Source organism: Triturus cristatus, chromosome 6 (genome assembly GCF_964204655.1).
Source record: "Triturus cristatus chromosome 6, aTriCri1.1, whole genome shotgun sequence".
Classification (NCBI taxonomy): domain Eukaryota; kingdom Metazoa; phylum Chordata; class Amphibia; order Caudata; family Salamandridae; genus Triturus; species Triturus cristatus.
Genome location: NC_140589.1, coordinates 1704075889 through 1704092571, shown reverse-complemented (window position 1 = coordinate 1704092571; position 16683 = coordinate 1704075889). Strand labels below are relative to the sequence as shown.

Here is a 16683-nt window from a genome sequence, read left to right as displayed (position 1 = left end):
AACTGGAATGGCCTGGTGTGCAAAGAACCGACGGATTTAGGCCCAGATCTCGGTATGGGGGTGAATGTATGACATTGTTCTGCATTCTGTCCATCAGTTGTTCTTTTGGTAATTATGGATGAGAGCAACAACAACTGTTTATTAATTGAATATACAATGACTAGTAAATGCCACCCAAGCCATTCTTATACCTTTGAGGGCCTAGAATTGTATGAATTGTCACACTTGTTAGAGTGTGAGGGTTATTAGTTGAGTTGGCATTGTGATTGACAGCAGGGTCAGTAGATGGAGTAGGCTGCAGTGGCCTCTTGACGAGGGCCCGGCACTTATTTATGGTTTACAAATTAAGCATTGAGCAGAATTGACCTATTTCACTGCCAACATCAAGACCATTAGTGATGACGTGGATTTCTAAAGCCCACCACATGCACTTAAGCATCATGGCTCTATGGCGTGCTGTTCAATAGTCTAAGGACCAACCATCTTTAACAACTACCAGAACTTCATGAATTCGTTCTGTGTTTGGAGGCCTTTTAGCTGATAAATGGATGCAAGCTATATCATAAATTACAAAAAGCTCTGATTTAATGTAGTTCTATAGCTAGTGCACCTTTTTGTAAGATAACATAGGCTTAGAAATCTTTTCTTTCTAGGGATTAGTGGATTTTTCAAGCCACAGCCTTCCACTGAGCGGGTTTTCTCCCAAAGATATGTTTGTTTCCTTTCTACCACTTGTTATACCGCTCCTTGGGTCCGAAAGAGATCTGCGCAGGCGCACTGCTGACAGCAGCCACACGGAGGTGAACACAACACGTCATGAATTGTAGTTCTTTTATATGACATTTGAAATTGTATTGTGCCACAGCTATTTTTCCCTTTCTGCGAACAGTCTGATCTCAGCATTACTTATAGCTCAGTTGTGGCTGTTTTTGAAAAGGAATAGCAAACATCTCTAAATCACTCCATCTGGACACAGCCTTTTCTGTGATTGAGAAAGTGCCGAGTGTCTGGGTGAGAACAAAAGCATAAGGCAGATGCTAGATTCAATGTGTCACTTATGAGCACATGACACTTACACTCAAAAATAGGGCACCGCGTGTTAACCACACCTTCCTCTCAGTCTTCCCTTAGACGAGTTATTACATTTTCACCCTTTGTGGATGTCCACGGCATTCCCACGAGCGCTCTTCAACACTTGCTGCCCCCCCCAACCCGAAACCCCTCCAAGCAAGGGTAAGGTTCATGAGTGAATGAGTCACCTGAGGTTGAACTCTGGCAAACACTTCCAAATGAGCCAATAAATAGCAAGATATTTATGAAATGAATTCTATGTGTGTGTGCCGTGTATATGTCATTTTATATGCACATATCTATAAAGCATCATCTCAGAGGTGCAAACTAAGCATAGTTACCCAATCTTGCAGAGGTGCAATTGTGGACTCCCTAAAGCTGTAGATAGTTATGCTTAGTTAGCCCCCATGGGCTTATGGTTTTCTATTGGAAACTTATTTTTTGTGTTGCTCATATCTGTGGTATAGTTTATCGAATCTATACAACAATTCACAAAAAAATGTGCAATTTGTATCATGACCTAAAGATTCATGCACATTAATCTAGTATGGAGATTTGAAGGAGGCTCCAATAACATGGTTTCTCTCTGTAAACTCCTAAGCAGAGTTGTTGAGATGAGGTACAGGAAGAACTGGTGGGCAGAATGAGATCAGGTTTGTCAGGCGAATGCATCCCCTTTTCTGTGCTTTTTATCATATTATGTGTAAATCCGGGCAGCATTTTAAAATAAATTTATAGATAGATAGATAGATAGATAGATAGATAGATAGATAGATAGATAGATAGATAGATATAGATCATTAATTACATCTATGACCTCTGTGCAAAACTACAAATATGTGCCCACATATGCAAAAGCTCCAAGATTTCAGCTGCAGGCAGTTACTTAATACAGCCAGTGTATCATTGTCTCCGAAGCATTATCATAGACAATTCCTATAAAATACAAAACTTCAACAATATTACTCCCTGTTATTTTTCCTCAATGTTTTTTTTTTTTTACAAATTATGAATTCAATTCCATTCAATGAATTGTTTACTTTTGTATTTAGTATTTTGTTGTTCGTTGTTTTATTCTCTACCTTTATTATCATTACCTAGTTACCTGTTTTATATACTACTGTCCCAACTATTCCTACTTTCAGCGGGGTATTAGCAGATTGAAACAGCATTTCCCAGAAGGCTGTGCACTGGGGATATGACCTGCACAATCTCATCAGACTGTAGATGATAGTTATGTGGGAAAACAAACTGTGTGGGATTCACTATTACCTCAGAAATCTTACCATATAAAAACAAAAATGCTTGTTTTCTTTGCAAAATACAAAAGTCAAAGTTAATAATGTCAAAAACCTAAGTCTTATAATCTATGCTTTTGCACTAGAATAACCAAAATAGTAATTAACAAAAATCACTGCTAACATGTCAGCAAAGTAATTACTGTGCTTAATGTAAATGAATTATGCTTTTTATGTACTGAGTATTAATGCCACGTCTTTTCTTTTCTGTAGACTCAATGCATATAGAAGATGTTGAAGCAGTTCAGAAACTTCAAGATGTCTTACATGAGGCTCTGCAGGACTATGAGGCTGGGCAGCATATTGAGGACCCCCGCCGGGCGGGCAAGATGTTGATGACGCTTCCCCTACTAAGGCAAACGTCAACGAAGGCCGTGCAGCACTTCTACAACATCAAACTGGAAGGGAAAGTCCCAATGCACAAACTGTTTTTGGAAATGTTGGAGGCCAAAGTTTGACTAGAGCATTGTGGGCCTTTCCATTATGCAAAGCGAATACATAATATATAAATATATGTATATATATATAAAACAAAGGGAAAACAACTACAGACATAGTGACAAAAACTCACCATGTTGAACGAGAACAAAGATACTGCACTGAGAGTTCAGCAGCAAGACTGTGAAGCAGCCTAAAAACTCTATTGTGTCTGTCAGATGCAGATACGCATAACTTTCTTATCCCATGTCTCTATTTTGTTGCTGCTGAACTTTGGGAAGACCTCTCTAATGAAAGAGAGACGGAAGCCAGCCCTGCCAAAGGAGTGAAATCCATAATATGGATACCAGTTAACTTGTCATAAAACAGTGATACCCCTAATGACAAATGAAACAAAGATTGCACCATCGTCAATTATGACACAATGAACCGAACACAGTACTGGGTTTCGCCGGAGCAGTCTGCAATTACAGAAACAGATCTAAAGGTGTTGAGTTGGCTGCTTCTTATCATTGCATTCTCCTTCTAGATCCTTTATAGCCATTTGATTCCTTAATTCTTTTTTCAAGTCTTCCAGATGTTTCTTAGGTTAGCTACTGAGCAACTTTTTTCAGGGACTATTTTAAGCTTTATTCATTCATGCAATATGAAAGAAGGATAGTACATTTCCATGCTGGCTCAAGCAATGACACCGATGATGAAAGACAAAATAAGGGACGAAGAAGGAATTGTTATTTTTTAGGTATTTGGTTCTTCACGCAATGGAGATTTTTTTCTGTACCAGCTTTACCACTTTAATGCCATGCACCAATTTGGCAATTTATCTTACTCAAGCAATAGTTGGAAGGAAGGTGCATTTTATCACGGATGCAATTTATGTTGTCTGGTCCTGTACATCCAGTTTCTGAAAAAAATAAGCTCCAGTAAACTGAATTGTTCTTAGATTATTAGATCCTGCAGTATGTATGTTGTAAAATTCACAAATGCGCCCTATAAGATGTAAATTTAAAGCATTTGTAACTGTGTAATATGCTCTGACAGTTGCCACATTAAAACCTAGTGGGTTTAGTTGGTAATTGAGCTCCTGTACACTATTTTAAAAGATGACTACTTTCAGACTTGGAACTGTGACACGGTACTTGTTAAGAGGCAATAAGGCAAAAGCCATCCTTTGAAAAAGGTAATCAGTTTAAGCAGGCATATGTTCTGATCAAATTCTTAAACTTCAATCATGGACTGATTTTGAATATTTTTTTAATGTGATTTTTTTGTACAACTATTTGAAGCAATCCTTGTACATTTCAGCTGATTTGTCGCGGCATGGGAGGACTGGTCACATTTAGAACTGTTACAACTTGTAAACTAGCGTAAACACTGATTAGAAAGTCCTCAACAAAACACACTCGCTTATACCCCTCAAGTACAGTATGTTTATTAAAATAAACTAAGAAACTATAGCCTCCGTCTAATGCTATACCAATATACAAGTGTTAGAAACTTCTACTTGTACTATGTGATCCTCCATATTCTATGTACACAATGTAATTACAATTATAAGCCTAACAAACAAAATGTAGATCCAGTTTTCAATGTTTCATGTTTGCTGTGATTTTTCTGAAATTTTCTGTTGCATTTGAGGACTGTTGTCTTGTTCTTCTTGTGGTGTTTTGATTATCATACTGTGTGCTTTTAGAGGCAGGGTAGCATTAGAGACAATATTGGATGTACAATTCCTCAGGAGATCACAGTAATATGTTCACTTCCATACTGATAATGGCATATCTTCCTACCTAAAAACTTAAAATAAAAACTAGGTAACTCTAAACAAGTACTTAACACCAACTAACACGTGTTTCAAATGAAAAGTCATGCTATTTTCAAAACAAGGGACAATTTGTCTAACTGTATTATAGAATTACCAATGTATAGGTTAGAAGGGAGGATCCCTTGAAATATTTCAAAACTATATATAAGTCTAATTTTTAAATGCTGTATATATTTCGCTTCATCTCATCCATCTCTGACTTCTATCAACTCGCACTGTGCTGTTGCAAAGTTTTTGGTGCTGAAAAGTTTCCAAAACTACTGCTGCTTTGTGTGCTTTGAACAAAATAGAGCGGGTTGGTAGCACATAAGCAGTGTGCTCTAAATACTTTGTATCTATCATTAGCTATATGGGACTATATCGTAGATTGTGGTTTTTGCAGTAGAGAAGTGTCTGTAGTGTGATTGTAGATAAATCATCATTAGCAATTCATTCAGACAGTCAATAACTTGAAATTGTATAGCTGTGATGGAAGTTCAGAGACTGGCATATCCCTCTAAAAGTGATAGATAAACTATACAACTCCTGGGAAAAGGTGCTGGTGGTATTAGATTATTTATTTATGTAATTGTGTACAAAAATCTATTTATTTTCCAGATGGTGTGTGCAAGGTGCAATTGCTACTGTCCAAGAGAAAATATGTATATGAGTATGTATATGCATTATGTGCACACAAAATTATATATGTACATATATGTGTATATAGATATAAACATATATACATATATATGTATGTATATGCATTATGTGCACACAAAATATTATATATATGTGTATATATATATATAGATACATACATACATATATATATACATATATATTTGTCTGTGTGCGTTTTGTTTATATGTATGTGAGCGTGTGGATGGATGAGTATATTTGAGGCACAAGTTATACACAGTTGTCGTCAAAGTTTGGCTGATAACATGTGGCTGAAATAAGAGAAAGAGATGTGTGTGTGTGAATAAAGAAGTGTGGAGGTCATCTTTTTATTGTAAAGAATTACTTCTAGTTGTAAAGGGCCAGTCATCTAAAGAATGCTACAGCTAGCAGACTGCTTATTAAACTACACAGACTTAAAACTGAAGCTCTGCTTGAATCTTGATGAAAACTCCTTCAAGTTTCAACCATAATAATGTATTTATTGATAGCTTTGGTGAAACTGGAAAGTGTTTATTTTAGCCATAATATTTTGTTCCAATGTTTTTGATTTTTTTTAAATAGTTTTTTTTAAACCTAATTTAAAGCAATATGATTGTGTGACTCACAGCAGTTGCACTTGTGTTTCAATCAGATCAAAATGTTGTATTTATTCTGCTATTTTGCATTGAAATGATAACAGAAAAAGAGATAAAAATGAAAATCTGCTATTTTTCTTAAGGAATGAAAAATGGGTGTTGGTGATTGTATTTTAATTATTTAAGTGTCTCTTTGTTTACCTGCCTGCAAAAGCATTAAATGGCAGTCTTAGGTGCAAGGATTACTGAAGGACAACAAATACATGGAAAAAAGAATTTAAAATGCTTCTAATAAGCCAGGAGTTTCATCATAGCCAGTAGTAAAAGGAACAGGAACAAAAACATGTCTATCGATGTAGATGTACTTGACATCTGTAAAGCAATCAACTGTATATTTTTGTGATGTGTATCATACTGTGTGCTCCAACAAATGTCCATTTGTGTAAATGTATTTATTTTATATTGTATATATTGTTAAATGCAAAAAGGAGACTTGATCCTGTAACTCCAATCGGTTCCGATATGTAACTCAAATTATTATGCCTTTCAGGATGATGGTAGAGCAATATTAAAAAAGCTTCCACTTTTTGATTGCTTTTTTTGTCTTGTGTTTTTTTGTTCCGTATAGTAGTGTCAAAGATCGATACACCTTCCTCAGTTTAATGTTTTTTAAGGAGCAGCTCACATCACCCTATTTTGTGCAAAAACAGGGGCAAGGGGCGACATGCTATGTAAAGCTCTGTCAGATTACATTCCAGCTTGCTGCCAGACACTTTGCATACTCGTAAATATGCAAAAGGTCTAGTAGCACATTAGGATTCATCTTGACATGCCTTAATATAGCCCTTGTTTAATCTAAGAGCATCTTCCTATCAGCCTTGCTGGGACTCATTGTCTCAGTGTGTCAGTGTCACTGTGCACCAAATTTCCACTCTTTTAAGAGCCTCTTCTGGGCACCCAGAGACGCCAATTAGTATGGCCTATCGACCATGAAATACCTCATTCATTACCGAGCAGTAGAAAGTCAGACCTGGTTAGCCCACACGGTAATCACAAATATTTCATAGCAACTGCAAAACAACTTAAAAGTAAGCGAGAAGGCACCATTTTCATGTTGCACTGAAGTCAGGCATCAAAATGGAGGCGGAACACTGACACAGCAGGATAATGTTAGTTCACCCTCATGCCTTGAATTCTATTTTCACACAGGGCACCCGCGATTGTCACTTTGCCCCAAGAATAGCCTCAGCTGGTCCCTCGTGTCACTCTTCCTTTAGAGGCCAGAGCATGGCGAGTCATGCTGTTTTCTAGCCAGTCAACCATTCCTTGACGCCGCTGTTGATCACGCATTGCCGCAGGACTGCACTGTGGAGCCATGTTTTTGCCCTACCCAACGAAGCAAATGTACACTCCAGTTTGAAAGATGAAGAGCATCTTGCTGGATAGATGGCAGATTTGTTTGTAAATGTCTGTGACCTTCTTATGTTATACTGGTGTGATGAACTTATAGGTGATGCATGGATAATAATGTAGATTCTATTGGAAATCATTACACAATCACTTTTCATTGATGATACAACACTTGCGGTTGTGCACAGTACAACTGCTGCCAAGTAATAGCACAATGACTAGAGATAACATGAAGGCCAGGTACACGTTTCTCATTGGTAGATGAGAGATGTGTCTGCAGCCATGTCTAAATCTGCTTTGCAAACTTGACACCAGTGGTGCAACAAAAATTATGCCCCCCCCGACCTTGCAAAATGTGATGTGGGGCCTTTGAGTCTCAACAGTCTTAGAGATCTTCATTGGCCTACAGCTTATAAGGCAGCCCCTATGAAGGGTGGGAGGCCCCCTGGAGGGTTAAAGGCCCCCCCTGCACTGCAGGGGCTGCATGGGCTTGTGTTATGCGGGTGCTTGATACACCTGGCCCAAGAACCTTATTATTTTACTTAGCTATAGGACAATATTACAAAAAGTACTCCACCCACATTAACCGTGGATTGCAAAATTATATTGCTTTAGGGTGCCAGACATAGTATTATGTAAGTTGTGTCTATGCATGTGGATCAGTGTTCATTTCAGTGCACCCGATGGTTTTCAAGAGAAGGGGAGTCGGTTTGCAGCCCTGCCTTATTTTGTGAATTCCACCTATTCTCTCAACTGGAATGAAAGATGCCCTGACAGTCCATGAGACCATATTTCCTAACAGTACAAACCCAAAAATCATAGAGGCATATAGACTAACATTTTACTGAACACAGCACAGCAAGGGAACCTACTGTGGTGCGTTGCATGAAAGAGAGAGATCTGAACTGCACCATATTTACAAAGATATGTCACAGTTCAGCTCGCTTAGCGCTGGCAGACTTGTGGCTGCCTATCACCAACGGATGTGCCCTTGCGCCATGGCACAACGGTGCCTGCATCATAGGCAGGATTATTTTTGTGCAGGAAGGAAGGTCTTCCTGCACAAAACAATCATTTGTGACATATTCCTCTTTCTAAGTATTCTGAAGGATTCAGCACTCATGAAAAGAGGAAATAACAAGGAAAAACAAAGATATCTCTCTTGTTACGTCTCTCTGTTGTTGACACTGTTATGAGCCCCAATGCATCCCAATATAAGCTTAGGTAGCTGCACAACCTTTTACCTACATTTGTCCTACCTTGCTTTACATAATGGCTCTGGCGCTGACCTTTTACCTAGTTACGTGCCGAATAAATTTCATGAGGTTTTCTTCGAAGACTAGCCTAATTTATTATGTATGAGGATTCTTAGTATCATATCCTAATCCCCTGCCTGCAGGATTACCATCTTCTGTATAATAACTCAGTACAAAAGTCACCGTTATCATCATCCTAGGACAGCAGACCCACAGTGCCATTACATTCTAGGTAGAAGCCCTGAAGGTACCTTTCGGGTATAAAAGAAGAACATCTTCACTGGGCAACCAGAGGAGAAGCTTCCATTGTGACACAAGACGCTGAGATTCTTGCATGGAGAAACTCCAGCACGCAGTGGTCTGACATCCCTTACGGGGTGTCCAACTTGAGATCAAGATGGGGTCCTTCGTTCTTTCCCATCAGGTAATGGGGTTTGCTCTTTCCTAGGGGATTGTTGGCTTTACACCCACATACACTTAGGTACCCTTAGATAGGCTTGCATCTTAGAAGTACACTTGATTACTACCATGTATCTATATGCCTGCATATATTCACTGTTTTAGCACCATGGAACAATTCTACCTTTTATTTACTCTGTTGGTGCTCGTAATCGTATATATCTCTTTTAGTCCAATGGTTGTTACAGCACACGTATTTTATGCTAGAATGACGCTGGTTCAATAAATGCATATTGAAAATGCCCCCATTGTTTATTCTTTGTATCTCTCAGAAGAAGAGAACGTGAGTAACTGAGTGAAAAGTACTGTACTGTTTCCCCGATCCCTGAGGATCAAGGGTTGTCATGTTCGATAGTCGCCAGAAACTATTTGCCCCTTGGTAAGGTGAGGGGGTTTATGGTGGCACTGTGAGCTAGCTGGTCCAAAGGTTAACATATCCTTTGGGGGTGTCTGGAATCCATCTGGACACCAATTCCTTAGTTTATGTTGTCTAAACCCGCAGATCCTTTATAGATTTATAGGAACTACATGACAACACAATCCCAGGTTTACTGTTTGTATTAAATATGGGATTGCATCAAATTCCTTGGGTGGCTACATGGGAACACCCATGCTCCACCCATGTGCTTACCACAACTAAATGCAATGCAAAGCAGCAGAAGCTGCTGTGTTGTGTTACATTTCTTTACAAAGTCATGCAAGACACTTGTGTGGCTTGTTAAATTCAATTTAAGGATTTGCATTGACTTTCAACAACTTGCATCATGCTAGGGCAACACAGGTCCATATTTTTTAAGCTGGTCTATGGTGATCCAAACATCTCACTCCATTTACCATGTACTGAGAGGTTTAAGACACTTTGGGCAAGATTTATCTTTTTTTCACACATCACAACACAGCAAGACAACTTGCGGCACTGTGCTGCATGAAAGGGAGAGGGCAGGAATGCACCACATCTGTTAGACCCGGTTTCCTAGGCACCAGGGCACTCAGGGGTTACTGCGCTCCAATCGCATCAACTGGAGTGTCCCTCACTGGTGTCCTGGGGCTGTAGTACTAATGGACCCAAAGCTGGATAACCAAGTACTCCTCTCCAACATTTGTCTCTCTTAGGGTAGTGAGAAAGAGCAGTCCCAGGCTTACTCAGGGAGGTGAGGTGGAGTTAGACATTCAGAATACAGTGCACACCACACTAACAGCTGATCAAATCAATGTCTAGTCAGTGCTTTACTTTTTATAAAAGAAAAGTACTTTAATACACACAAGAGAATTATACTACATATAAAACTAGGATAAGCAGTGGAAACCAGATGTCTCTTTAACTCTCTGGGCCAGAGTTCTGTCCCCAAACAGTATTATAGCGCCTAGATGCCAAGCACTATAAAAACACAGGTAACATGAAGACACACAATTAGTATTGCATCTTACAGACCATGATGCACAGGGTTGCTCTCATTTGCTAGGGACTTGATACCAATTTTTGGACTGAAAAGATATAGTTTCAGCATATGATGTGAAGTCAAAGTTTCTAGTTCAGCCCCATAACCCCCACCCAAAGCAACAGAAGTGCCCTCCCGTCTGGAGTGAGGACACTGCTATAGCGGCGTTAGGGATCTGATCACAGGTGCCTGATGTCATGGCACAGTTTACTGGAGTCCCACTAGTCCAGTAGCCACTGGCTAGTTGTAAGAGGGTAGTGCCAGACAGAGTGCCAGTTCACCCTGATACCCCCAGATATCACAAAAAGAAAGGTGAGAAGTCTAGGCAAAGCGATCTCACCTTCAAGGACTGGGATTTGACTATCTTGATGTGCTGCAAGCTTCCTTTTTACCAAGCCTTGGTGTCTGCAATTTCCTTGTTAAAAGCGCCCGCTCAACAAGTCTCACGGAAACACCTGTTGTTCTCCCGTGCTGCTGATTCCCTGGATCCTCATCGAACTCTTGGTAGCAGACCCCATCAGTCATAGAGGAAACTTCCTCAAGTTCCAGATGCAGTGAGCAAGTGCCTTATCTTGCGTGCACACTGCGGGGTATGGCTGGCTTCCTTTGGACAGACCTGGTGTGAGCCGCCTCTTCAGTCGTAGACCAGAATTGAACAACAGCTGTCCACTAAGGCCAGACATTTATCACCTCCGATTGATAGGCTGATCAAATTAGAGGGTCTGCTACTTTTGAATCCTGATTACATCTTCAATCACAAACCATTCATGGCGTGTTCAATGCCTGACCAAAGCATGAACAGGATGACCTACCGACTTTCCTTGTACCAACCCATGCTATTCCCTAAAGAGGAATTTTGATTAAGTCCAGACCAGGAGGCACTGACCAGGGGGGAGGATCCTCTCTGCAGAGTAAGTGCAGCTAAACCCAGATAAGAACTGCGTGTCTACCCCAGCCCACCAGGCCTCTCCAAGGCATTGGGAGGGGCACGGGGGAGCTGGGATGTCCAGCAGAACAGCTCGCATTGTACACAATGGCTCAACTCACCACCCCTCCCCAGTTCACCCACTGGTTCTCAAACACACATCATGTAGACAAAGGCAACAGGACCCCAGGCAAGCGGGAAACTGCAAAGACTTGATCAGGAAGATGGCTAGTGACTCACCCCTCCTGATTTATTGCTGCAACCACTGTCAGTCTACCACAGCCTGTGTAGAGGGGACAGTAGCGACTCTCTGAATGATAGGGGTGCACTAGGAATGCCCCCTACACCTCAGATCCAAGCTCTATGGTCGCAATCTATGTAAGCAGGGAGACCCTTAGTGGACATGTATGATTGTCATGCTCACTGAGGAAGGAATCAAGAAACCACACTGTAGCTTTTAAGTGACTTGCCTGAAGATCAGCATAAGGCAGGTAAAACACTCACTCCAGAAACATGCAGAAGACTTCCCATCCCAACAATATCTATCATGATATGACACATTCCTGTCCTCTGCCTGTGCTGGTGCACAATCTGCAGCCTAGCGCCAATGCAGGCAAGCGTGTGCCATGGATCAAGGGTGCCTGCATTACAAGAAGGATTGTTTTGTGCAGGAAGGGATACCTTCCTGTACAAAACAATCCTTAGAGACCTTTTCCTCTTTCTTAGGCCTGATTCCGATCACGTTCGGAAAGCAAACCGAATGACCATGTCCGGAATGCTTTCCGTACGACTCGTGTCAGGGGAGTCCGACTGAACAAGTACAATGCATTTGAATACATCTGGATACAATTCGGTTGGACTCCCATTGACTTCAATGGGAGCCTGTGTACCAAATGCGTACACAGGCTCCCATTGACAAAAGGGGTGGTTGGGGGTCATCGTGCACCCTGTGGCGGACACCCCTTGGTGCGGTCAGCGCTTAGGGTTTCCAGGCATCGTACTTGGTCATTCAGAATTGGGAACGAGTCGGTCGGAAACAGGGCCTCCGGATCGGTTTAGGTAAAACCAAATCGGATTCGGAGTCTTTCCGACCGAGATCGGAATCGGGCTCTAAGTGTGCTGCAGAATGCCTATTTCTCTCCTAGTTGCACCTCTAGTGGGAAGGCGTATAAATCTGAGGCATTTGCAAGTATGCCAGCGTTGGTAAATCTGTGAATACATGGGTGGATACATGGGAACAACCACGCTCCACCCATCTAATGCCCCCTCCACGCAAAGTAACAAAAGGCAGCGACCTGCGCTGCCATGTGTTACTCCTGATATACCAAGCCGTGTAGGGCTGCACAAGGTGCTTTTGCATCACCCTATGTCCCCTTGCATGTGCAAAGGCAACACAAAACTTTCATAAATCTAGGCATTACTGTGATAAAATGAGACAAACAATTGCAGCATCGGAGCACTGTAATATGTTAGAAAGTAAGAAATCCAAAATTTCCAACGTCTTCTTATTCTACCCGTGATTATATTTGTTCAGAACTCAGTACAGAGAAAAATTGTCCAGACAGCCAACACGTGTTTCGCCCCATAAGACTTCCTCAAGGCTAGTGTGGAGGGTTTCGAAGATAAAGATGAAAAGCTACAAACGTAGATAAAGAGATCAGCTGTGTCCATTTAAAGTTTCGTGTGTAGTCCAAATGAGTCGACATAAGACTTGAAACTCTGAACATGGGACATCAAAGGAGACTGACAACATATGCCAATGACCCAAACCCTGTGACGGCACGTTTTGTGTCCTGGGTCAGTATTTAGCTGAAGGCACCGATGAAAGAATCCACTTTATTTGCATTAGGGCATGCTTTAGATTAGGCGTTATTAGGAGGCAAGAAAAACGCTTTCCACAAATTGTTTCTTCAAGTGCCCGAGCAGCGTGACCCTGCAAGTTGTGCACAATCCTGTGTTGCTCGCCTTCCAGCATCTTACAGCATTTGCAAAAACTCGAACATAGAAAGGAAATTGTGCGAAAGTGAACACTCGAGCATTTCCTTTTACACGACAAGAAAACCCTCCCTAGATCAGTGTGGAAAAAGAGCAGCTAGTTATTAAAATAAATGAATGGATGTGTCTTTAGACCAGGCGCGCAACACCCATTGGACTCACAGGGCTTCAGCCCCCCCCCGTCGTGTGTGGCAGCCCGGGATGAGACAGCTTCCCGGGCAAAAAAGCAGCCGCACCCGAGCACTTCACAGGACTTTAAGAGACCATTTGCATGTTAATGAGGCCTTGCTGTTGTTTCACCCCTTCTAAGAGCCCCTGCAGCTCCACTCTGCCTATTGCTTAAAGTTCAGCCCCCCCCCCCGTATTGTTTGCTCAGCCCCCCCCGAAATTTTTGCTCAGCCCCCCCCCGAAATTTGGCTCTAGTTGCGCCTCTGCTTTAGACACACAGGCCCTCAGTGAGGAGTTACCAAGGACATCGGGAATTCCAAGTTGTGCTTACTTGCCCCACTCTGCTGGCTTTTAGAAGACATGATTAACAGGTATAACCTGGAAGAATATGTCCCTAGAAAATGACCCACTGAGAATTATATGCAGAAATCTGTGCAGCAACATTGATTACCCCAGTAAATGGCCATTCCATAAGGGATAACTCCTCATGGCGCAGTAGGTTTGCATCCATGGCTTGTTGACCACTTTAGGTTCGGTAAACACGGGTGCTTAATGAACAAGGCAGAATTACCACACAACTTCGAATGACCCCCATAGTTTGGTGCATTCCATAACCTAATTTACCTACACATTAAGGGAATTATACAGGCGGAAAGGCACTGCTAATTGTTCAAATTGTCTCCATTTTAATTTTGAGGTCTGTATTTCCATCATCATCATCCATAACTCGTGCTAAATTGCAAACTCACCACAAATGGAGCTGCATAAAAATTGCAAATGGCTTAATTTGGTTGAGCAGCGCAGGAACAAGACGAAGGGTGGTAAGTCTATTATCAGAGGGTTACAATACTTATTTCTACTGAGTATAAACATTTTCATGCATTATACTCTTGTGTCACTCTCCGTTGTAATATCTTTTGTCTCTGTTAATACACTTTTCATTGCGTTTTAATTGCATTTATTTCTTCAACTATATTCGTCTGGAGCAGGCATTACTCGCTTCCTGTCCTGCCTCCAGGTCCTAATCTCGTCTACTTCTTGTGATATCCAGTCCCTGTGCAGCCTCCACCAGCCTTCATCTCTGGTCCAGTTCGTACTCATCAAGCTATAGGCGCCCTGGTACATGCTACACTCCCTCCTGCCTGATTCCTGGCACCTGCAGAGAGCAGCCTCGCCATATCATCTGTTACAGGACCAGTGTCAGCAGGGATTCTGGCCACTGCTTGGTAATTTGAACTCTTTTTGCTTTTAGGTCAGAGCATCACAGATTCCCCCACTGTGCATGGCTTGAGTTGATAGACTAGGTAACCTTGGTCCCACTATCCAACGAGGCAGAGACGGTGAGGGCAGCCATAGTGGAAAGAGAATATGACAGTCTTAACATCCATCAATTATGGTCATCATACAAATCGTTGCCCACCCTGAGGCTGCCAAGTTAGACTTCATGTCAGTCAGGTATTGATTATCAGATCTGTTAAGAGCTTCTGGATAGATGTTGCATGGGTGACATAATTTTGCGCTTTCTAATCTGTCAGGCACTTTGGCCTCGATTCTAAGTAGCTCTATAATACCAGTGGGCGAGGTCACGGCAGTTTGATAACAGGGCGTGGTGCCTGCTTGGAAGCTTGTCTTTAGACTGCATGCCTGCCTTCGTCTGCCTGCTAGTTTACAGGATGGACCTCGTGCTGGTATCCATGGATTCCTCGTTTGTCAGTGACTGCTTGCACGCCGCACTGCGGGTGGTCCTAGGGCTTCCCTTTGTGTACTGTGATGAAGAAGTGATTTGAAACAGTCTCCTCCTCATTGGAGTGCAAGATACCCCTGGGCATTCACTCCTCTCCTGCTGTGCATTGCAGCAGTCAGGGGGAATTCTTAGGGATTTCCAAAGCCATTGGAAAAGAAGATGTAGTCTGCCACTGTTTTGAGCCAGCTGGATTACCCTGCAGCCTACTACCCAGCCTCCACATGATGAGTTATTTGACCATCAGCTGAACTGAGTGGAGGAGAGAATATCAGTTTTACTGGTGGTATAGCCATCCTTTGCCCACCTTGTAGTTGGTGGCTGGCAGTCAGGAAGGTGAACCTTGACAGAGGGAAGCTACCACCACCCTCCACTCAGGTTTAAATGTGGTCCCTTGACTAATCATTATCATTGCATTACAGAAATGTGGTAATATCACATTACCGGAATTCCAGGGATTATAGGAAATCCCAAAGGCAGATGACAACTGATTCATATATAAATGTAGATATCTGTTGGTATACATAATTATCACATATTATTCCCCATTCATTTGTGGAACCAGCTCTATCAGTATAATGTAACTGATTCTTTAACTGCCACATCACAATATTAGTCCTGATTTAGTATGTTTTCCTTCTTTAAGTTGTTATCGCTGGGATTCTGTGCCTACGGTTGTATCCACACAGTCTGCCTGTCTACACTGAGTTGTCCGGCTCGTGATTCTTCAGTACTTCTTCTCTGATGATTCAAGTTAGGCAGCACTAGGATTTCTGGGATTTTTTTCCTTAATTTTATATGGTGGAAATATATTTGGGCTCTTTATAATATCCTTCTAGACCTAAAATAACAATAAATGAAATACAAGTTTGAAGATTCTGCCCTTGACTCTTGTTCTAGCTGCACGATACATTTTAAAAAGCCCTAGACTCAGAGCAGATCCTGGGTAGGATTTAGGAAACTCCTCTCAGATACTTGCAGCAAAGCTCACATGGTGCAAGTCTTGTCTTGTTCAGGAAAAAAAAGTTTCTCATTTGCTGCAACATTTTTGCTCTCCAGAATGAAGCTCAATGACAGCTTGAAAATGTTGCCCTATCCATGTCGGTCCTTTTTACACCATACTGACAGTGTTTGGACCTGCCATTGCAATTCTAAATATATTAATGACAATAGCACAAAGACCATATAAAAAACAGAAGATAAAAAGATAAAACAGATACCACATGTTAGAAATGGGGGTCTCTAATAGGTAGAGGTGTGCACTTTTGTCCAAGTAGGGACGTTTGCTTCTAGTCAGGATAAGGGGATTACACACTTTAGATAACCGCTGCTCACCGCTTTTGTAGCTTGGCAGGCAGGCAGACAGACAATGTGTAAAGTATTTGTAACCAAACACACAGTAACACAGTGAAAACATCACAAA

General features: G+C 41.5%; 1 protein-coding gene across 8 annotated transcripts in view; it reads left to right on the top strand.

The window, feature by feature from the left end:
* The window catches only part of ESRRG (estrogen related receptor gamma), a 1085823-nt gene extending 1079368 nt beyond the window's left edge, over positions 1–6455 (top strand). For all 8 annotated transcript variants that reach the window (XM_085612926.1, XM_085612927.1, XM_085612931.1 and 5 more), the window contains one exon: positions 2583–6455. In XM_085612926.1, the coding sequence (XP_085469052.1) occupies positions 2583–2827 (245 nt within the window). In that variant the 3' untranslated portion in view covers positions 2828–6455. The remainder of the gene's footprint in view (positions 1–2582) is intronic.
* The last annotated feature ends 10228 nt before the right edge of the window (positions 6456–16683 follow it).